General features: G+C 50.1%; 1 protein-coding gene across 1 annotated transcript in view; it reads left to right on the top strand.

Annotated features, from left to right (window-relative positions):
• Positions 1-22,873, top strand: part of WDFY4 (WDFY family member 4) — a 255,486-nt gene that overhangs the window by 219,052 nt on the left and 13,561 nt on the right. The window contains exons 47-54 of the mRNA XM_057734870.1: positions 1,138-1,180; positions 2,283-2,402; positions 4,301-4,418; positions 6,502-6,611; positions 15,024-15,177; positions 17,504-17,595; positions 19,501-19,713; positions 22,106-22,253. Coding sequence (XP_057590853.1) covers positions 1,138-1,180; positions 2,283-2,402; positions 4,301-4,418; positions 6,502-6,611; positions 15,024-15,177; positions 17,504-17,595; positions 19,501-19,713; positions 22,106-22,253 — 998 coding nt within the window. The remainder of the gene's footprint in view (positions 1-1,137; positions 1,181-2,282; positions 2,403-4,300; positions 4,419-6,501; positions 6,612-15,023; positions 15,178-17,503; positions 17,596-19,500; positions 19,714-22,105; positions 22,254-22,873) is intronic.

Here is a 22,873-nt window from a genome sequence, read left to right as displayed (position 1 = left end):
TCAGGGGAGGAGGTGAATCCCAGCCTGGGAGTTGCTTTCTGTTTATAAAAAATCTGCCAAGGAAAGTATTGAATGAGGAAGAGTGGGGAGCCTGGAACAGATGATGTGACAGCAGTGCTGTGATGGGAAGATGAAGAGGCGCTGCCCCTGCTGGGGCACCCAGACAGCCAGGCCTTGTCCTCATGAAGGCCTGAGGGACCCTGGTGCCGTCCCCATGGGTGGTGCCGTCCCCATGGGTGGTGCATCCCCATGGGATGCGTGTGAGGGCGGGGTCTGTGGCTACCTGAACAGGACCGAGGCAGAGGGCATGGCTGGAGAGACGCAGGACTTGGTTTGGTTTGATGGAACATCCTGAACAAGAACCTGGATTGGGGGGTAGAAGGAGAGTCTCGGGGAGACAGAGGGTGAAGGAAAACAGAGCTGGAAAAGGAACCAAGAGATGGGGGGTGGGAGTGGGGGGGCTCCCACCAGTTCCCACCCGTCTGTACAAGAAGGTCCTGCTGCTGTGGCCATAGGGCAGTGTGGGCTGCCTCCACCACACGGTCAGGCCAGGGCAGCAGGGTGGAGACCTGCGCAGATAAGATGATCCCACGTACCAAAAAAATTTTTTTTTAAACTACGTGAGCGTAAAACTCTTCTGGAAATTAACTGTGGATGCTTCCTGACTGGGAGCAATAGTTTGTAGACTATTATTTTATATTTCATGACCTTCGGTATCATTTGCACTTTTTAACCACACACACATATTCACACGTGAATATAATATACTGACACATAATATATTGTATTCACGTGTATTTTGTTCACATGGGCAAAGAAGGCCAGGATGTGGCTGTGGGAAACCCAGTGTGGGGTGTGAGGCCCCCAAGCCTGCTTCTTTACGGCGCTGGGGCTTCTTTGGGGGCCACACCTCAGGCAGCAACATATTCTGGCATCACAGAAGAGCAACGGGCAACAAGAACTCAGCCTTCAATAGGGAAGCCTGGGGGCAGGAAGAGCTTGGGAAATACTATTGCTGCCCTGGGAGGTCTGTGGCTCTCCTGGATTCCCTGACCCCACAACACCCAGAAAGTTCCACCTCTCCCCCCATTCACGCCTTGAGGTGTTTGGTCACCCCCATCATTTTTTGTCCCACAGGAGATACCCTGGCTCTGACAAGACCATGCTGCAGAAGTGGCAGGTACGGTGACCCCTCAGAGGACTCTCAGGGATGAAGAGAGAGAGCATGTGGATGGATCAGGAGGGATCTTATTTTTTTTAATTTGTTAAAATGTCCCAAATATTTTCCTGAAAAGATCTGTGATTAAAGGCGATTCTTGAGACAGCTGGGGAGTGAGAGAGAGAGAGAGAGAGAGTGTGTGTACACAAGCCCTGTGTGCACAGACATGCTCCATCCATGAAGGTGTACACGTGTATAAATGAACATACAACTCAGGAAGGCACAGCTTTCACTTCTTGTCCTGGGAAGTCACGTGTGGCTCCCAGCCTGGATGAGCTGACATTCAGCCTCAGGTTCTTAGTGGAAGGAAAGGACCCCAAGAGAGCCAGCCCTACAGATCACATGGCAATAGGAAAGTAACTCTTGGTCACTCATGCCCAAAATCCTTTCCCAAGGAGCAGGCCAAGGAAAGGAGAGACCACAGCATGCAGATCCCATCAGAGATGATGGATGGCTACACTGGCTGCCCATTCACCAGTTGGCCTTGATGAATTTTCCCAAATACAGTCCCCATCTCCACTAGTGACTATATGTCTTTAAACAAAGGGCCCTAAGAGCGAGCGTTATCCAAATAGGCAGGGTCAGGAGAAAGAAAGTTCCTACAGTCCCAGAGGAAGACAGATCATTCGGCCTGCTGGTGCGGGCCTCTTTTCTGGTGACTGCGAAGTCCCCTCAGCTTATGTTTTCAACCATAAAGAGGTCAACAGGAAGTTCAGCCAGCATTGGTGCTCTTATTTTAAGCAGCTTTTGAGTATCACCCAACAGGTAACACAACAGAATGCTTTAGCCTTGGTTTGGACTGCTGAGCTGTTTTTTTTTTTTTTTTTTTTCTGGCTGACTCCGCTTCCCGACTATGTTTGCTTCAGCTCATACTGGAATTAGCGTGGCCTCCCCGTGTCGGCCCAGCTGCACGTGCAAGGCGTATAGGGAATGGCACAGGTGCGCCCCCTGCTCCCATCTGTGCAGCGAGGGTCTCCCGCGCAGGGCTGCGAGTTAGACCCCCATGGCCCTCAGGAGGAGGCCAGCTGTGTTAAGTTCACCCCCTCTTTGTGTCTTCTGGCAGAGAAGGGATATCAGCAATTTCGAGTATCTCATGCACCTCAACACCCTGGCTGGGAGGACCTACAATGACTACATGCAGTATCCAGTGTTTCCTTGGGTCCTGGCCGACTACACCTCGCAGGTACATGTTCACGTGGATGCTGTGCAGGTGTCCTGTGACTTTCTGACTCTGATGACCAGAGCACCCGAAGTCGCACAGAGCCTCTGTGGCGAGGTTCAGTCCACCTGGGGCTGCTCTGGGCTTGGCCCCTCACCTCGGGGGAGGCCTTCAGAGTCTAGCTGCCTGATTTCCTGTCCCAGCCCCACCTAGGGGATGATCCACATGACTAGCATAGTAGCTAACATAAGCCCCAGAGGGCTTCCTGGCTCGCTTGCTACCATGAAAGCAAGAGATACCCATCTGCTAAAGTACTGCCATGGACCAACCCTTGTCCATCAAGTGAGGAGGGCCATGAAATGTGTTCCTAGAACCAACATGTAGAGAGAGAGGAAGGGAGAGTGAGAGAGAAAAGGGGAGAGCAAGAGAGACACAGAGATACAGAGACCCAGCAAGAACAAACTCCTCCCCCGTAACCTGATTTCAGTAACTGAGATGATGGTATGTGGACGTCACCCCAGATCTGGACCGAGACGTGTAGCCATAGGGGAGGCTGATGGTGACACCACATCATCTGCTTTCCTGACCTCTGTCCCTGGACCTCAGCAGGCAGGGAGGGGGGAGCAGAAAAGCTGGCACAGCTGGACCAAGGTGACATCCCTGGGGGATGACCAGGCTATGGAGCAGTGTCCTGGCCACCTGGAATCTGGCCATCAGGAGGTGTGTTGGGCTGTGTAGGTACAGGGCAGAAGATGTCTGGGTCTTGAATCAGATCAGCCCTCACCAGTCCTGCTCGAGCTGTTTAGATGGCTGACACCCGGAATGTGGGAAAGGGGCCTCAGTCTTTTGTGAGCTCCCATCCCCACTTAAGACACTTAGCACAGCAGACCTTTCCTCACCGGCCGTATGTTGCTTCTTATTGCACTCATGATCGTCTGAGGCCCAGGTATTTCAAAAACGAAACTTGCCAATCCCAGTGTCAGTTCACATGTTGCTAAGTGATGGGTCACCAGCACCTCTTATTTAGCCCCTACCCTGCCTTAAAATTCTGATTACTTATCAGTGTTCAAAAGTTGAGAGATTTCTCCTAAAAAACTGGTTTTCCAATATCTTTTGGAGAATCTGGAAATCTGGCAACTCTGAAGCCCCTTCTGCCCTGGAAGAGTCGGCTGTAGGTGAGTGTGGGTCTCCACGGTGCCATCACTCATGGGGGTCTCAGGAGCACCTACCTTACTCCCGCCACCCCCTGGCGGCGGCAGGTGAGAGATGGGGGCAGGCCCTGCCTCCCCAGGAAAACTGTGGTGATTCAGTGCTAGTGAAAAGGAAGACGTGTATAAAGAAACACCTCCTTCTATAAAGACATGCAAACCCCGAGGATACCCAGCCTTGAACACTCTTCAGGGTTCCACTGCTGTGTATCCCAAGGGTGGGGAAAGGGGCACCATTACTGCTTTCATCACCTGGAAGGGAGTATTCCTCCCTTGCTCTCATTTCCTCCCCAAACAGATGGCTTCTAACCTCCTAGAAAATCAGTTTGATTCTAAGCAAGAACCCTGAACTATGGAAGCACACTGTTCCATGAGGGCAGGAGTCAAGTGTCCATTGACAACAGGAATTCTTATGAAAGTCTCTTGGGTAACTGGTGGCGATGTTCTGATTTGGGTCAACTTGCAACAGTTCAGTGTGAACTCAATCTTCCCCTCCTCTCATTTTCCATCTCTCCCCTATTAAGTCTTTGTGGATCACTGACTGTGGGGCCGTAAAACCCTACCACGCCTGCTAATCACCAGCGGAGGGGGTCAGATCAAATGACAATAAACCAATAAAGAAAACCATAAAACTAAAGAGCGTGGCCCCAGCAGTCTCGCTGGGGCACAAGAGGGTCCAGGGGAGTTAACTTCAGTTGCACATCTGCCTTCTAGACATTGAACTTGATGAATCCCAAGACTTTCCGGGATCTTTCAAAGCCCATGGGGGCTCAAACCAAGGAAAGGAAGCTGAAATTCATCCAGAGGTTTAAAGAAGTTGAGAAGACTGAAGGTGGGTAGATCCTGGCTTGTTTTTTCCTGCAATGCTTTTCATCAGAGTGCCTTTAAGTGAGAGTTGATAACGATTCAGGTGTCATTGAGCCTACAGACAATTACATTCGGATAGAGAACTCTCGAATTCAGTGGTCTGCACCGTGGCTGCATGTGGAACCACCTGGGGAACTCGTTAAAAAGATCGATGTCCAGGCCCCACCTCTAGAAATTCTGATTTGAATAAGTTTGTGGTGGGGTGCAGCCCTGGTGATTCCAACATGAAATCAGGCCTGAGCACTGTGGTGCTAGGAGCTAACACCTCCCTTCCCGGGGCAGGCAAAGGCAGGGAGGATGCCACTTCAGCACTTTCTGTATGCCAGGCGCAGGCCAGCCTATGCTCATACCTACAAGGGTGCTTTTTAAAGAGAAGGAAATTGGAACTCAGAGTTTAAGCAACTCACTCAGGTCGTGGCCTCTAAATGGCAGAGCCTCGTTCCCAAATGCTGTTCCCCTTTACAATTTTTGCCACCTTCACGTGCCAGCTGTACTCTAAGTGCCTTACTGTTTTTCTTTAGGTCTATTCACTTCTTAAATCTCAACGGGTGTATTTTAAAGAGAAAATTTCCTATCATATATTTGATGCCAGCTCTGTTGGTTTTCTCAAACACTTTGGAGCAAACATAGAACTACTAAAGTAAGGAACATCCATCCACAAACCATGAACAATTACCTGGAGAACCAGAGGCGGCACATTTGGGAAGGCTCCCCCAGCCCCTAGGCCCTGCCTTTGGTGAGCTGGTTCTCAGCAGGCTGAGGAGCTCCCCTGCATCCCACACCGCCCTGGAGGCCCCTGGCCCCTGCCCAAGATCCCCACTGTGTGCAGGGCTGGCACTCAAACTTGTTGAGGGAGAGGGGAGGAGGTGGGAGGAGGTGGGAGGGATGGGCACGCCCTCCTTGCTCTGCTTATCTCCCCGTGAGGCTGAAGTTCAACCTATATGACCCATCTCAGTCCCCCAGCCTGAACCCAGGTACTGTTCCTCTGGCTTCACCAGGTGCTGCTGGGTCCTTTCCAGAGAGGCAGGCCAGAGGAGCATCAGCTCTCCCCAGCTGTTTCCCAGGCAGGGCCCACTTTGGTACCATTTTCTCCCATACTAACCTAGGTGTGCATTGGAGTCACATACTGAGTTTGGGCCTTTGCACAAGTACATCCAGCAGCCTCCCAAACAACTCTGATTTAGAGAATTCCCACACGGCACTAGGGAGGGCTTAGGGCTGGGTGTGGGGTTGCAGTGAGATGGCTGAGCTGACCTTTGGGGGAGCTGGCTCGGGCCACTGTTGACTGTGCCACCAGCCAGCTCTGCCGCTCACTAATGGTGGAAGCCGGTCTCCGATTCACTCTGGCTTCTTCATTTGTGAAATGGGGATGATGAATAGCACTGACGCATAGGGTGGCCGTGTGGACTCAGGGAGGGTGTGACGGAGGGCACACAGCGTACACGACATCCACAGGTGGCAGCATTGCTGGAGTCGTCTGGCTGGAGCGCTGTCTCTGCCTCAGCATTCCAGCTCCATCATACCCTGGGCGGAGCAAAACGGGGAAGTTTATGCCTCTGCCATCCAGGCCCCTCTGGGAATGAGGACGTCTCTGTGCTCACTCACACCGGGCTGTCCCTGCATTAACAAGCCCCCCTTTCTCACACAGGGATTTGTGTTCTAAACAAGAAAAGGAGAGAGTGCTGCTGGTGGGACTGTAGGCACCTGGGGCTCTCTAGGTGCCTGTGAGTCAGAAGAGCAGAGCTCTGCCTCCCCATGGGTCTTCAGCACAGCCTCCTCAGAGCCTGGCTCTGCCCACTTTCCTGAGGGCAGACCCCTGGGGGCGTGGCCAGTGCAACTGCAGGTCTTGAATGTGCTTTTCACCACTGGTGAAAATTTGGCTATTGGCCAATTATACTGACATTTGTATGCAGAACACCTAGCCGCCAGTGCCTGCAGGAGCTCTCTTAAGCAAGGCTCCTGCTGGCTGTTTTCAAGACAGCCTGCAGGTCTGCCGCCTGCCCCCGCACAGGTGGGGACGCCACCACAGGCATGTCCTTTCATTGCAGGAGACTTGACCGTCCAGTGTCACTACTGCACTCACTACTCCTCGGCCATCATTGTCGCCTCCTACCTGGTCCGGATGCCACCCTTCACCCAGGCCTTCTGCTCTCTACAGGTGAGCTTCCCTGCTCCCCCCTACACACACACACACACACACACACACACACACACACACACACACACACACACACAAAGCTATCTCTCACAGACTAAGAGCAAGGCTTGGATGAGGCAGGGACCCACCCCTGTTAAAAATCCAGTCTTGAGCTGGCGATTCCCACTCAACACCGGCTCCAGGATTCCAGGCCATGTAGTCGAGGTGAGCTGCTCTTCACAGATACACCTGCACGTCTGCCCAGCAGTCTTGCAAAAAGACTCTAAAAAATAAGGAATGAGATATGGGGAAAAATATTCAACATAAATAGGTTTTAGTGGAAAAGGAAAAACAGGAAGCTTGATGACTTCCTTGAAGATAGTTGGTCAAAGTCCAGAAAAACAAACACAAAGAAGGAAGAATGAAAAGAATATCACTTGTGACATCAGAATTTATAAAGCTATGCTAAGTACAAGCCTGAAGGCTTAAAAATACAGACAAAATATTTTAATACTGATATGAACAGCTAAACTAGAGAAAGAAACTAACCAATTTACCTACCCATAAACTAACAGACCATCATGCCATCTCAGGGTTGCCAGAGTTCACAAATAAAAATACAGGATGCCCAGGTAAATTTGGATTTCATATAAACAATGATTTATACTAAAAAATTATTTGTTGTTTATTTGACATTCAAATTTAGCTGAGTAACCTGTATTTTACCTGGCAGCCCAGTGAAAGCTGGAAGTAGGCAAGTCTGACTCTGAGTGGTTGGTGGTGTCCAAGGCACATGGGATCGCTGGGACAGAGTCCCTCATGGGAGGCTGATAAGTCTTTTTTCTCTCTCTCCTTCTGACTCTGTCATTGGGACCTTGCTTCAAGGTTATCCAGGTGCACAGGTTTTGACCAGGGAGAGCTGTTGGGTAGCCCAGCTGCATACAGCTGGCTCAGCCAACTCCAAAGTGAGCACAGCACAGGGCTCAAGTTTATGGCCTGTCTTGATCGATACCTTGCAAGAGTCCTGTGGAGAGGAAGGCCTGTCTGCTGCAGTTGCAGGGACTCACGCTGACAGCCAGGCTTCACCAAAGGGAGCGCATGAGTGTCCCAGGAATCGTGTATTTTGGTCTGACTTCACCAGCAAGGTCACTCCTGCTGGTCACTCAGATGACCTTGACCCCAATACCAAAGGCCACTGTGGGTCAGCACTGAAGCCATCTCCTGAGCCCTGGGCAGGAACGGGTAGACGAGGTCAAGGTGCCTTCTCCATTTAGGAGTAAAATCCCTCCCTTTTTCTGTTTCTTGGCTCAGTCCTCTCTCTCCTTGAAGGCATGGATTGTCTAGACATTCTACAACCTCCTGTCCCTGGAAATTCACTCAGAAATAACAAGTGTGCTTCCCCGGAGCCTTTCTTAGGCAACAAGCATTTTAAGTAAGTTTGGTTTGGAGAACAAATGGCCCCTGAGCTGTACCCCATGCCAGGAATCCCATCCAGCTGCTCCTCATCCATCCACAGGGAGTGATGACCCTGCTGGTGATGGTGGCGATGCCTCCTGTGACGGCTTTCCACCCAGGGATTTACTTGGAAAGTTTTCCCCTGACCCTTCAGTCTCATGAATTATAGCCCTACCTCTACCTGTTACAAAGGAGGCAGACTGAAATAGAAACAGCAAACTATGAGATTTACATCCCAGCTCTACCACTTAATACACACAAAATCTTCTGCATATTATGTTACTCTGGAAATGAGGATTAATTCTGCACATCTCACTGGGCCATTGAAGTTAAAGGAGGAAATGTGGGTAAAGCCCCTAGCTCGGGGCTGATGCTGCGAAGGTGATCAATCATCGTTCTTCCCTCCTTCCTCCTGCCGTCAGCCAGATCTCATCTGAGCGGGCTTGAACTGGTGCAAGCTGCTCCTCTTTGGCTTAAACTAATTCAAGACAGTCTGGACTGCGTCAAAGCATTCCAAATGGCATGAGCCAGATGAAACAGGTGTGCTGCAAACCTATTGGGTTAGGGCCACTTTGAAGCTAGTCACAACGGATCTGAGCTTATTTTAGCCAGGTTGGTCCAATGGTGACCCGCCCAGCCTGGTGTGAGATAGTCTAAACCAGTGTGAGATGGTCAAAGGCAATTTTTTCTGCTTTTACGTGGCACAAATGCAATCATATTAGCATGAGTTCTTTTGACTCCTGTGCTGAAGTCTGATGTGACTCCTGGTTTTTCCGGGTTCACATCTGTCTGTGGCACATTGGCTCATGAGTTGAAATCTCCATGATGCTTCTGAATTGGTTTCGCCTTCCTACTTTTAACTGCCTCTTCTGATGGGTCACAACTGGTCCAAGCCTTTGGCACCAGTAGAAGAACCATCCGTCCTCTGCTTTTCCCTTAGCATAAAAGATGAATTTTAGTCTCAAGGGACTGTGTACAACAGCTACATCTGGGGGAATGTGCTCCCTGGGGCCTGTGCAGACCTCTTTAGGAACATTCTGGCATCTTCCTGGAGTCAGACTTTTCCCTCCATCCCACTCTGCCTCCTGGGGACAGACTCATTTCTTCTTAGGAGACCTTTGCTTCACCCCTGTGTGGTGACTAGGAAAGGAGCCTCCCTACATTCTCAGCAGCCTAAGACTTCCAGCCCCAACCCCAAGGTGAATCATGGCGTGTGGAAGAGGAAGAAAGGTGGAGAGGTGCAGAAGCCCAGCAGTGAGGCCTCACCTCACTTATCTGAGAAGAGGGACGTGAGCATGTCCAGTATTTCCAGAGCATGGGTACATACAAGAGCCAGCATCAGAAGGTGCATGCTCTTCAGCTCTATGTTAAGCAAACTCTGCCTCTTGGCTATTGTGTGACTAAGCCAGAGTGACATGCTCGCTCCACGGCTCAGTCGGGATGACTTTGGTGTGGAGAGCTGCTACCTGTGAGTTCACCGCGTGTGGTCTATTGGAAGGCGGGTACAGCGTTCTTTGGGCTATGGCCTGTCCACTGGGCACCTTGCAGGGGGGTGTGGACAGCCTAAGAACTGCAGTGTGGCATATTCTAATTCCTAGATATGTTTTCCTTTACTCTTTTTGGATTTAAGTCTTATTAAGGCTCATTAAATCTTATTAGGCTGGTCTTAGAATTGATGTCTACCTCTACTGTTGCTGTGTTTGTTTTTCTGCTTCCAGTCTCTTATTATAGTGATAGCCTCTCACAATCCAGAACATGTGGTATACGGACAGTGCGACCTGAGGGGTGGCCCATGCAGACAGTGTGACCCAGGCACAAGTCTGTCATGTGCTCTGTTATCCCCACCCTTCGGGGTATGAGACTACTGTACTGTCTGCCAAGCTGGGGGCTTACCTCCCAGGAGGCTGTGATTCTCGGGAATCTCACCCTCCAGGAGCTGGTGGCTGTGAGCCTTCGGTCAGCTGAGCAACTGGAAGGCCACAGCAGGCTGGGGCCACGGCCCAGGCCCCTGTTTCCGCCCTGGCAAGAGCACCAGTTGCTCTCAGACCTGAGCTGGGACCCGGCCTGGGCGGGGAAGAGCAGGCAGCCAGCACCCCAGCGAGGGCACAGTGCCGCTGCCGCCGCCACTGCTGCATTTAATAAGAAACTGAAATCAAGTGCTGTGTTAATTAAGTCACAGCCCGTGTGAAGTCAGCTCTTACCAGCAGTGGAAAAGGGTTTTCTGAACCACCTGAGGTGAGACGGCTGGTTTTGTGTAAGACATATGCCAACTGCAGAGAGAACCAAGGCCTGTGGGCAGCATTTGGCCCAACACAGGCTGTTCACCTGGGGGCTCCGTGGGTGCCAGCCCCGCCTGGGGTTGTGTCCATAATAAAAGTGTAATTATTATTACACTGACTCAAAGGGGAGTATTTGAAAAGGCACATTTGACAGAGTCGGGCAGACCTGGGAGAAAGTCCTGGCTCTAGAGTTTTCTCACTGGTAGTGTTGAATACCTGAGCTTCTGTTCCTCCTCCTTTAACTCCTGACACGGTGGGTGATGAAGGCTAAGTGAGGCTCGGTGTTGAGATCCAGCCTGAGAACTGTTTGCGGTTGCACACAGGTGTACACACGCCTCCCTTCAGAGTAGGCAGCGCCTGTCTCAAGAGGCCACATCCTACAGGGAGGAAAAGGCCACATCCTACAGGAAGTAAGAGGCCACATCCTACAGGGAGGAAAGCTAATGGCCGCTCTGGGTCGGCTCATCCTCAGTGGAGAGAGAGCAGGACAGACGAGGCAACTGAACTGGTGCATCAGTTTCCCAATTCCACGTCAGACCGCCGGCTCGCTGAGGGGGATGCCAGAGCCCGAGGAAGCCCGCACTGGCCCCTTTACTTTCTTGGAGGTGGTGTCGCCGCAAAACTGCCCTGACGACATGCACGCTATTTCCCTCCTGCCCCGTCCCAGGACCCCACCCCTCCTCGCTTCCCCTTCCACCTCCCTACTATTTCTAATAACTTCCAAATCCTTCTTTGTCTCCATTTGAGCCCCTGGTTATCTTCCCCATGCATACTGAGCTGGGGGCCCAAGCCCAGGGTGGCTCCCAGGGTCCTGGTCTATGAAGGGGAGGGAGGCAGCAGCCGGGCTCTTCAGGTACCTCTTCCCATGTGCCTGGCACCGCCTGAGACAGATCACACGCACACACGCTCACCCACACTCCCTCACTCACATGCACACACTCACACACACATTACAGTGTTCACACCCACAGCCATCATCCAAGGTTTGCAGAGGAGGGCATGGGACATTAAAAGGATTAAGAGACTTCCCGGAGTTCCCACTGCAAGTGGTGCTGAAATACCCTCCCAAGCCCTCTTAGTTTTAAAGCTAAGATGCTTTCCGCTTGCCCTATATGCTGCCTCTTTGATAGACAAGCAACAGCCATGTAGGTCAACTGATGTACTGATGGTCCTGAAAGTGAATTGTTTACATGGGATACTTTTAAATTACTGGAAAGGATATGAGAAGGGGTCATCAGCCTGCTCATAAAACCAATCCCATTATTCAGGTGTGGTGGTGGATTGATTTGGGTCAGTCCCACTGAAGGAAGAATAGACTTTCTAGCACAGATTATCAAAACATCTGTGTTAAGTGTCCTGGAGCACATGCAGTTACTGGACTTCTTGTGGGTGTGCGTCAGGAACTGAATTTTTTTTCAACATAGTTTCTGTCCCCATTGGAGAGGGGTTTAAGAGTGTTACCATTGAAATGCCTGTCCAGGTGCACATAGACCCTGTGTCCTCGTGCAAAAGGAATAATGCCTCCAATATAGAAACTCCTTTCAAGATGTCACCAGTTTTAATTGATGCACCATAATCATGAACTTTACTCTGATTTTAACTCCTGTGAATGTTCAGCAAGAGTCCTTGTCGACCACTTCTTCCCTCATTATTTTGCTTTTAATTTTGATTCAGCTCTTAGTAAAATTGAGCGCCTCTTGAAGCATTTCAATTGAGGAAAGTTATCTAGGATTGTATTACTTATGAGCCCATCAATACTCAGAATATCTTTCTGGTGTCTTTGCATACGGGTAATGTCAGCTGGGTGTAAAATCCAAAGACTGTTACCTTTTGCCTCAGAAACCTCCAGACTTAGCTGCCTTGTCTTTTGGCTTTAATGTCACCTGGGAAAAGTCTTCTGCCAATAAGAGGTAGCTCCTTTGTTGATAATAGTAACCTTGCTATTAACTTTTTTTGGTCTGTTTAGATACATGTAGGATTCATTATTCTTGATATTCAAGAGTATCGGCAGAATAAATTTAGGAGCAGATCTTGGCCCAGTGATTCTCTCTGATCACTTCGTTTCCTTCCAACCTCTAGACCTAGTTTTGTTGTTGCTTTATTTAGTTTCAGACTTGCCTTATGGAGACACTCTGTAAACCTTGATTGTGCTGCTCTGCCTCCTCCTTCTCTCCCTTTCTTTCTTCTTTCATCTCTTCCTTCCCTCCTTCCTTCCCTTCCTGGAATCAAGTCCTGGTGGGATTTCCTGCTGGCACCCGCCAGAGTTTGTGTCAACCCACAGACTCACAATACGAGTTACAAAGCAGCTCCACTTTTCCTTCCAGGGAATTTGGCATTTCTTTTGTATTGCAGAAGTGAGCAAACCCATTAATTTTGGAACAAATGTATGCAAATACATTTATTAATATAGGAAATAGGAAAATCAGTTATTGCTTCCTTTATAAATAATACAGGCTTAAGTTTTAAAGATATTACTTTTGCTAAAGTGCATTAGACAGCTGTGAAAAAAATAACATTTTTCTTTGTGGTAATATCTTTAACCAGATTTGTAGCACTAACAGTATTTCCTATGTATATATTATTTTTATTTAATACAGGTAATCTTTTTATTACCAAATCATATTGTTTCTCAGGAGATTACCATCAGCACTCATAAAAGCTGCGAAAGGAAAACGGAACGGCGAGGAGTCATCCATCTCCCACGGATGTAATGCTCCGGCTGCAGACTAAATACGCAGTGCTCTTAATACATTTCAGTGAGCCACTAGTTAGGGGCAGATTTATTTAGAAACACTCCCCACCCCCATTTTGTTTCCATTTCAGTTTGAATCTGACGGTGGACGTCATCCCCTAATTTTAACCAAGAGCAGAGCAATCTCAGAGAAAAGCCACATCTTCAAGCTGCCCAAGTACTATGTTTGGTTGCAACTCCAAGGGTAACTGGGTTTCTTGGTGTCCCTGACACTGTGCAGAGAATGACTCATGGGTCTCACTGGATCCTCCATCTGACTCAGAAAATTGACCACCCTGCCAGGATGCCCAGGTGTGGCTTCCTTCAGGTGAATGGCAGGTTCTCCCTTCTCAGAAAGAGCTGAATGCCCTTGGTCATACATAGTGGATCATTCACACCTGGCCCAGGATTCCCCCAGGTAACTGGAAGAACGGCAAAGCGTGACCTTTGGAGTTGTATCCATGGGTTTGACCCCAACTCTGCCATTCATTTCTTTGAGAAAATCAATAAATTTTCAGAGGCCTCAGTTTTCTGGCCTGCAAAATGGAAATACCAGTTCCTTCCTGATGCACCTGCTGTGAGGACTAAGAGAGAGCATCTGTGTGTGTGTAAAGTGCTAGCAAGTTCTTTACCTTTCATCTGCCACTGCCGATGGGAAATCTCAGCCCCCTGAAGAGAGAAGGCAGCTGATGGGACAGAGGAGAGCACTGGCATTCTGGGTTCTACCCCTTTGTTCTTGGGGCCATGTGTGCACTCTGCAGAGGTTGGCAGAAGGAAGGCAAGTGCTGGCTGAATAAAAAAGGTCCAGTTTCAATGAGGACAAGTAAACTACTGAATGCCAGGGAGGAGGTGTCCCTTGGGCATCCCTAAATTTAAGCAGACAGACACAAATCCCAGTTTCAGAAACTCTTTTCTGAAGCCCCTCTGTCCACAGCATCTCCAGTCCTCCAACAGGGACCTCTCTGCCTCCTCCCAACCATCAAGATGACCTGATGAATAAAAGGAGCATCAACTGAAGAGATTTGACGATTCAGGATGAATTGGGAGATTGGGATTGCCATATATATATTTCTAATAAGAAAAAAAATTATCAAATTGTGCACTTTAAATACATGCAGTTTATTGTATGTCAATTATATCTCAATAAAAGTTCTAAAAAAAAGAAAGAATGAAGATGTAAAAAAAAGAGAGAGTGAGATTTGACAATTCAGATGAGAGGGACAGAGAATTCAAGGAAGGAGTTTGCCTGATGTCTAACTTGGGCGATCCCAGCTGCCAAGCTTGGGACTGCATCAAGCCACCTGTGGAGATGGGCCTTGGAAACAAGGTTGGCAGTAGTGGGTGCTGCACGCAGCACCGTGTGCCTCCAGCTCTCCATCCTCAGACATCTCTCTTGTCGAGGCTGCTATGTTACCTGCCACCAGGGCCCCACCTGACCTGCTTTCCTTGTGGGTCTGCTCAGAACACTGCTGTCTTCTCCATCACCAGGCTTGCAGACTCACCAGAGGACAATTTCTCCAGGATATTTTCCCACGCATGGAATGTCTCACCCACTCCTTGTCCTACAGCTGGTCCTTTGTGTCCTGTCTTTGTGCTTGATCCAGAGCCGACCCTCAGCAAATGTGGGAAATAGGCAGGTGAATGATTGTGATTTTCCTGTCTCTGACCTGAATTTCAGTTTCCAAATTGGGGAAACATTGCTCCCTTCATCACAGTGGATCACGCATCCTCCCTGGAAGCTCCCAGTGCAGGGTTCCAGAGAGTGGTCGAGGGAACAGACGCCTGAAGAAACCGTTGCACGCATGCGTGGACCGATGATGCGCGTGTGTGTGGGAGGGAACGAAAGGCTCTCACGGCAGAACCCGTGCCTCGGGGACAGAGGGGACAAAGGGGGCTCACACCAGTGATGCCTCTGCACCCCGAGTTCGCACCACATGCCGCTGATCTCGTCACCCCTTTTCCACTTAGGGTGGAAGCTTCGACGTGGCAGATAGAATGTTCCACAGTGTGAAGAACACGTGGGAATCTGCCTCCAGAGAGAACATGAGTGACGTCAGGGAGCTGACCCCCGAGTTCTTCTACCTGCCTGAGTTCCTGACCAACTGCAACGCCGTGGAGTTTGGTGAGTGGAGCCCAGGCGAGGCTGTGGGGGCCGGGCAGCTCACGGGTCATGACACCCGTATCTTTGCTGAGCAACTAAACGCACAGGCCCTCGCCAGACCGGTACGCTGGGCAGATCAGCATGAGGCCTCCACGGGGTGGCAGCACCTGATGAGGAGGTGGGAGCTGAGGAGGGACATATGCCCAGGCTGCAGGACCACCTAGCCACAGTCCTATCCGTGACCTCCAACTGAGAGTCCCCAGGCCTCAGTCCACAGCGAGGTGGCAGCCAGGGAGCAAGGGCCCCTGCTGATAGCCAGGCCTGGCACTGCCCTGCTGCCAGCTAGGGCGAGCCCCGGCCCCTCTCCACCCCATTTTCCTCTAAGTCCCACCAGTGGGTTAACCTGGACCCTGTGAACAGGACCAGAGATGCTGCATCTCCCAGCACACACTGCCGTGGTGTCCACGGGCAGTGGTATGGGCTCCCTCGGTGGCTCCTTCTCTTTCCTGTCCTCCAGGCCCCACTCCAAGGTGAGCCATGCCTTCTTACCTACTGCTTTAGAGGAGGAACAAAAACTTCAGGAAGCCCCAGGGGGCAGGCCCCCTGGTGACTACATATACCTTGGGAACCTCTGCTGTGAACATCAGGGTGACTTGTGGAGGAGGGGTGTGTGGTCAGAACCCCCAGCACGGCGTGGCCCTCCTTACCCAGAGGTGGGGGGTGGAATCACCCACCCTAGGGCACTCGTGAACCAGCGCCAGCAGACACCTGTGCCCCAGAGCTCCCCTTCCTCAGGGCCCCCCTTCTTCCTCCAAATAGCACATGCGGGCCTGCACCTCGAGCGAGACCAGGTGCAGGCCCAGGGGAGCACGGGTGAGGAGATCCAGCCCCTGCCTCAGGCACGCAGCTTTTGTGCGGTGGTCTGTAGACAGAATACCAGCAGGGCATGTAAAACATGCCCAGGCCCGGGCCCATCACGTCTGAGCCTGTGAAACTTGGTGGCCTCGGCGGCGTTCAGATTCTCAGATGCTTCACGTGCACCAGGGATGAGAACCTGATAGGTGTAAAGGGCAGTTCCCACGAGATGTGATGAGGCCATGAAAGGAGTAAATCAGGGCCCGTGGAAGCTGAGGCGAGCGGTCCCAGCTGGCCTGGGGTGAGGGGGGAGCTGGAGGGAGAGCCCCAGCCCCCCTTGGCGGTGGAGGCCAGCTCTCTGCCAGAGGGGAGGTGCTCAGCAGCAGACATGGCTTGCATGCCAGGGACCAGCTGTCCTCAGGGAAGTCAGGGAAACAAGTGGCTATGAAGCATGTACTGTCTGCAGGCGCTGAGGATTTAGTTGGATGTCCTGGGGCAGTTTGCCCTGAACGCGTTTATTTTCTGTGTGCGGACAGGGGAGGGAGGTAGAAATAATAGGCATTAATATGTGAAATACTGTTCAATGCTGAGAAGTCCTGTAAGGAATGAAGGTAGGAGAATGGTTGGAGGTGACTCAGAGGCCCTGTGTCACTCTGGTTCCCAGGAAGGACCTGTCTGAGGAGGTGACAGGTGAGCTGAAACTGAATGATGAGAAGCGCCAGGCCAGGCCAGTCCTGCAGGCCAGAGAGAGAGGGCACTTTCACCCAGTTGCACCGTGAGGGCTCTGGAGGGTTTCAGCAAGGCTATAGCTTGTGTTTACTGAGCAACCATCCCATGCCTGGAACTATTCTGAACACATTATGTATATTTTCTCTTCTAACCCTTATACCAGCCCTGGAGGTAACGGGCAGGAAAATGACTCCCCAAGAGGTTAAGCAACGTGCTCAAGGTTGTGCTGCTAATGGGGAGGAGTGAGACTTGGGCTTGAAGCCAGGCTCCTCTTCGTGGTGTCTGGGGAAGCTCCCTCTGAAAACCTTCTATCTTAACTTCAAAAGTGGAGAGAAAATGCATAAATTATAGCATTGAATGAAGAGTCAATAAGGCAATGAGTGCCAAGCACCTAGCACAGTGCCCTGGCATAGATTTATGTGCTCAAAATATGATAGCTTTCATTGTTACTGCTATTACCTCCTCATTATTTTAGCACTGTATAAAAAGCACCTGGCGAAAAGGCATAGAGTAAGTACACGCAACTATGCACAGGCACTGCCTGGGAAACAGGGAGAGTCTTATGGATGCCCAAGGGGATGGAAGGCTTAGAACCCAAGTAGGAATATTCCAGGGTGGGGTCACTCCTGACAGAGGAGGCGGGAAGCAGTGTGGCCTGCACAGGAATCACAGTACTAGACAGCACAGTGTTTACATGCCCTGGTTCCTAGCCCAGTTTGGGCTCCCATTTATTCAAAGCCCTGCTGTTTCTCACCCCATGCAGGCCGCATGCAGGACGGGACAGCACTGGGGGACGTGCAACTCCCTCCCTGGGCTGATGGGGACCCTCGGAAATTCATCAGCCTGCACAGACAGGTGAGTTGGGTGGGGTCATGGTATCCTGAATGAGGACCTCAGCGTGCCCTCAATGTCCGTGGAGGCTTTCTGTCCAAGTGGAGGGCTGTGATGATCACTTCTGAGGCTCCTGTGTCTGGAGAACCCAGAGGAGGTGATGGGCCGTGTGCCCCAGGTTGGCAGGAAAAGGCTTGAGTTCTGGGCTCTTTTAAGAGTTCCATTAGGCTTTGCCTTTGTGCCAATGTGTTGTGGGACTCAGGCGGAAGCAAATTCAGATTCTTGTTAGATGGAGGGCGACTCCTTGCCCTTAGCCAACCCTACACACAGGGCCAAGCCCTGGGCCATATTCCTCATTATAGGTCAGAGAGGGGCTGGAGGCCCCAAGGGGCTCCCACAGCCAAAAGATTTGCCAGGACTGGGGAGGACTTGGCTTATTACCCAGAAAGACTGATGTGAGTAGAGGCCAGAGGCCATTCGGGGACACATATCCTAGATCGGATACCTGGGTTAGCATAAACACATGACAGCATGTTCAACATCATTAGTTATCAGAGAAATATACCACGAGATGCTACTACACATTCACAAGAATGGCTAAAATTTAAAATACTGGTAAAACCAAGAGTTAAGCAAGGATGTGGAGCAACCAGAATTCATCATGCATTGCTGATGGGGAAAAATATGGTACAGCCACTTTGAAAAAGATCTTGGCAGCTCCTTTTAAAGTTGAAGACGGATTTACCATATCACCCAGCAATTCCACTTATATGTATTTACCCAAGAGAAGTAGAAACATGTCCACAGAAGAGTGTGTACGTAAATATTCATCAGTTTTATTTGTCCTAGTCAAAAACATAATACAACCCAAATGTCTATTACTGGTAAATGGCTAAACAAATGATACCTCCACACAATAGAATATTACTTAGCAATAAAAAGGAACAGATTATGGATAAATAAGGCAACATGAATGAATCTTGAAAGCATTGTCCTAACTAAAAGAAGCCAAAAGCAAAAGATATATACTATGGGATTCTATTTTTGTGATAGGTTGGAAAAGGTAAACTCTAGGGACAGAAAGCAGATGAGGGGTTACTAAGGTCTAGAGTAGATGAACAAAAGGGAGTAGAAGAGAACTCCCAGAGTTGATGTAAATATTCTATATCTTGATTCTAGTATTGGTTACATGACTGCATGAGTTTTTCAGGACACATTAAGTTGTACATTTAGGGCAAATTTTATTGTATGTAAATTATACCTAAAAAAGAAAAATAATTGGGGGCAGTCCTGACTAGTAACAACAAAGCTGTGTCTTTTCCTCTGTCCTTCTCCCTTGGCAAGGTGAAAGTTCTTCCCTGGTTAATCCTTGAATCTGGAAACTCAGTAACAGCAGTCATCACACCTCCTGTGGCATTACCCACATGTGGCCTCCTCAAAACCTTTTTTTGGCCTTATGCCTCAGAAAATTAACCTAGCCCAGGAGACCTGACTTTCCCAGGCCCAAATGTACATGTGCACTTCCCCCCAGAGGATCAATAAGTGGAACCCAGACAATTCCAAATGAACATCTTTGGGTTCTGGGGACCAAGCTTTGGAGCTGGGCTCTGCTCAGCAGAAATGGGTGCCATCTCTCAGGTAAACTGGGACATCCAAACGCTGGCCCGCATTTTCTCTTGCTCAAGGTTATTTTATGGACTAGATGGGCTAGTCAGACCTGTTTTGCCACTAGCTGGAGGCAGGAATTAGGTGATTCTCAGATGGACTGAATGTCTGCTGCTTAGTGCTCATCCAGCCCAGGGAGGCACCCCTTATCTTTCCTGTGCTGAGCTGGCATCCTGCACCACATGCCCCCTCCTGATCTGGGCAGAGGGCCCATGAGTCCATGAGACATCTGTGTTTTTCATGCTCTTTGGGTTTTGGTTCCAGGCTTTGGAAAGTGACTTTGTCAGTGCCAACCTGCACCACTGGATAGACCTCATTTTTGGGTATAAACAGCAGGGGTCAGCCGCAGTGGAGGCTGTTAATACCTTCCACCCCTACTTCTACGGTGACAAAATGGACCTCAGCAGCATCAGTGACCCCCTGATCAGAAGCACCATCCTGGGGTTCGTCAGCAACTTTGGACAGGTGCCCAAACAGGTACAGCATGCCATGGCCTTTGTCTTGCTTTCTCAAAAGAGTGTGTGCAGGGCGAGCTTGGATGGAGGAGAGAGTGAGGAGTAAGTGACGACTGGAGAGGCAAAATGGTCCTCAGTCATCTCCTTATGCCTTTAATATCAGGGCTTAACCCTCCATTACCATCTGATGTCGATGGAGGCTATGCTATCGTTAATGATAATGATGAAGGCTACATCCGTTTGTGGCCCATGTGACAGACACTATGACAAATACACAGGCTTTAACTCTTCATATATGTATCTACCCTATAGGGTTATTGCAAAATCCAATGAGTTAAGATACCAAGTGCTTGAAAGTTCATGAAATATGATTAGCATTCAACAAATGTTAGTTATTCATGTGATTACCTCATTGAATCCTCTCATAAGCTCTGGGTATGGGGATTATACAGATCAGGAAACTGAGGCCCAGAGAGGCTAAATAAATAACTTGCTTACAGTTGCATCATTAGCAGATGACAGCGGCGAGACCTCGCCCCATCTGGCTGGCTCCAAAGCCTATGGCATATTGACCCCATTGTGAGAGCATGCAAGTTCGCCACGGGGCCCCTGGTGAAGTGGCAGGGGTCTTACATGGGCCTTTTGCTCTATCAGCTCCATCCACATCAGGATAGTCCCGTAATGATGTGAGACTGTGCATTCACAGTGACATCCTGATGCTTATTTAACTGATCTCAGCCCTGTTCATCCTCAGACTCCCATTCAGTAGAGATGTTTTTTCCCTGAGCACAGCATTCTGAGTTCAGACGCATGGCCCCATGGACTGTGGAGTCCCAGCCTGGGCAGTCAGGAACCACAGCAGGAAATGAGCACATAGACCCAGTCAACTCCAGAACCGTCCTGGGCAACAGCCTTCCCCACATGTAACCATGAGGCTTGGATGGGCTCATCTAATAACATCTCCTCTGTCTGGCCTTATTGTGACATGTTCAGGTTTGCTCAGCTCCTAGGTAGGGGGAATGTGGAAGGGCCTGAGGGTGACTTGGAGAAGGGACTGCACATCCAGATATGGGTTTGGCCAAGGAAGGCTTTGTAGAAAGGAGAGAATTTCAGGAAAGAACCTTGAGTAGCCAAATGGTTTCATTTCTTAAATTTTAAAAATATAAATAATACAGATAAAATAAATAATTCAAAGTTGTAGTCCACAAGCAAAAATAGCTTCACATGAGTGGGATCATGGAATGCACCCAGTTTACATTCTGATTTTGCTTAATGTGGTATTATATGAGCTTGTAGAAAATATTGCTAAAAAATCATCAAAATTAGAATTCACCAAGTGGTCCCAGACTGAAGACAAGATTAAAATGCTTCAGGACCGTGCACTGCTCTGTCAAGAAGCTGTGCCTGCAAAAGCCGTTACAAGGACCCAGCCTGTGGTGCTTTCATTATTCTGCCATGAAAGGATAACATTCTTTAATGCTCATTTAAAAACCATCATTCTGATTTCTGTTTATATTGATCACCCACCCAGCTGTTCTAGATAGTCTAGCATCTGATCAAGGGCTGTAACTGAACTAAGGCTGCTTTGAGACCCCCGGGTTGCCTGCTGAGCCCCACCTCTGCCCGCGCACCCAGCCGAGGCCAGCTCCCCCCCATCATGGCGCCCAGTGGACGTTTCCATCTGGGAGCAGCGGAATGTGCCGGATGGCAGGAGAAAGCAGCCCAGTGCCAGCCACGTTGGGGAGGGGTGGGAGGAGAGCTGGAGCTGGCCTCAGCTGCACTCTGTGGCCAAGCAGCAAGGATTCTGCCAGGCACACAGCCTTGCACTCCATGCTTTGTCCAGTTTGGCCTTGGGGCAATTTGACAGTAGAGATCTAAGAAAAATGAAAATCAGAAAGGCTGCTAATGGGCTTTGCCTGTGCTCTTTGGAATAGTTGAATGGATGCTATTAAAGAATTCTGTGTTGATGCCCAGATGGGTGGGCCTGCAGAGAGTTTGTAAGGAAAAGGGAAAAATATGAGACATAGCTCAAGTAAATGAAGAGAGACATGATCTAGGGAGGAAAGAGGACCATTCTGACCCTATGACATGAGAGGCAGCTCTCCCGGGGACCAGGGGCTCCTCAGTGAGGTCCTCCTTTTCTCAAGCAGCTTGGAGAAGACAGATTTGACAACCAGGAGGGCCTTCTGCCATCCCTGCACCATGACCTTGAGAAAGTAGCTGCCCCTCATTGAGCCCCAGGCCCCTCACCTGCAGCATCTGAAGGTGGAACCGGATGGTTCTTTTTCAGCTTACCTCAGCCCAGGCAGCGCCCAGGGCAGAGGTGCAGCTGTGACTTACCCGAGGACGACTCCCCTTCTGTCCATCTGTCCTAATGACCTGTGCGATGCATGTCTGTCTCCTTGCCTCTCCAGCTCTTTACTAAACCCCACCCGGCCAGGACTGCAGCAGGGAAGTCTTCCCCTGGAAAGGATGTCTCCACACCTGCAAGCCTGCCTGGCCACACACAGCCCTTTTTCTACAGCCTGCAGTCGCTGAGGCCCTCTCAGGTCACAGTCAAAGGTGAATATCTGGCCCTGCTTTGTTTGGTACCCTGTCCCAGAATTGTCCCTTCAGTGACTGGTGTTCCTCTGGAGGTTCAGGGGCAGAGGGCTGGGCAGGATCTTGGGGTCTGATTCTGCACAGCTGTGTCTCCAGTCATAATAGGAATCTGGGGAGACCTCTGCTCTGGAAGTGTCTGGGACCACCTCTGGTTACACCCACACTTCTGGAGTGCCTCTCTGAGATACACGCGCCTCTCTCTTTCATGTACACACACACACACACACACACACACACACCCCCCTCCTCACCTCCAGAGCCAAGTGGGAAGGTCCCAGGTTTCCCGAGGGAGGGTTGCAGCCCCCTCTCTCACCACCTGCATTCACTGTTGCACCTGCGCACCCAGGTGGGTCTGCAGCCGCTAGCCAGGAGCATGCACCCTGGGGCAGAGTCCCCTCCCTGCTTCCCAGAGGAGCTGGGTGTGTATGAAGTTTAATGTCTGTGCCACCCTGGGGCCTGCACTGCTTTGGGAAAGTCTCACTACCTGGAATAACTTTCTGGTCCCAAGGAGTATATATAAGGTCAGGTTTGTCGGGGCTTTATCTTTTGAAATCCAAGAACAGTGTCCTGGGCACCTCCAG

Source organism: Hippopotamus amphibius, chromosome 5 (genome assembly GCF_030028045.1).
Source record: "Hippopotamus amphibius kiboko isolate mHipAmp2 chromosome 5, mHipAmp2.hap2, whole genome shotgun sequence".
NCBI lineage: Eukaryota > Metazoa > Chordata > Mammalia > Artiodactyla > Hippopotamidae > Hippopotamus > Hippopotamus amphibius.
The sequence above is the reverse complement of the archived record's forward strand: the minus strand, read 5'-3'. Positions and strand labels throughout refer to the sequence as shown.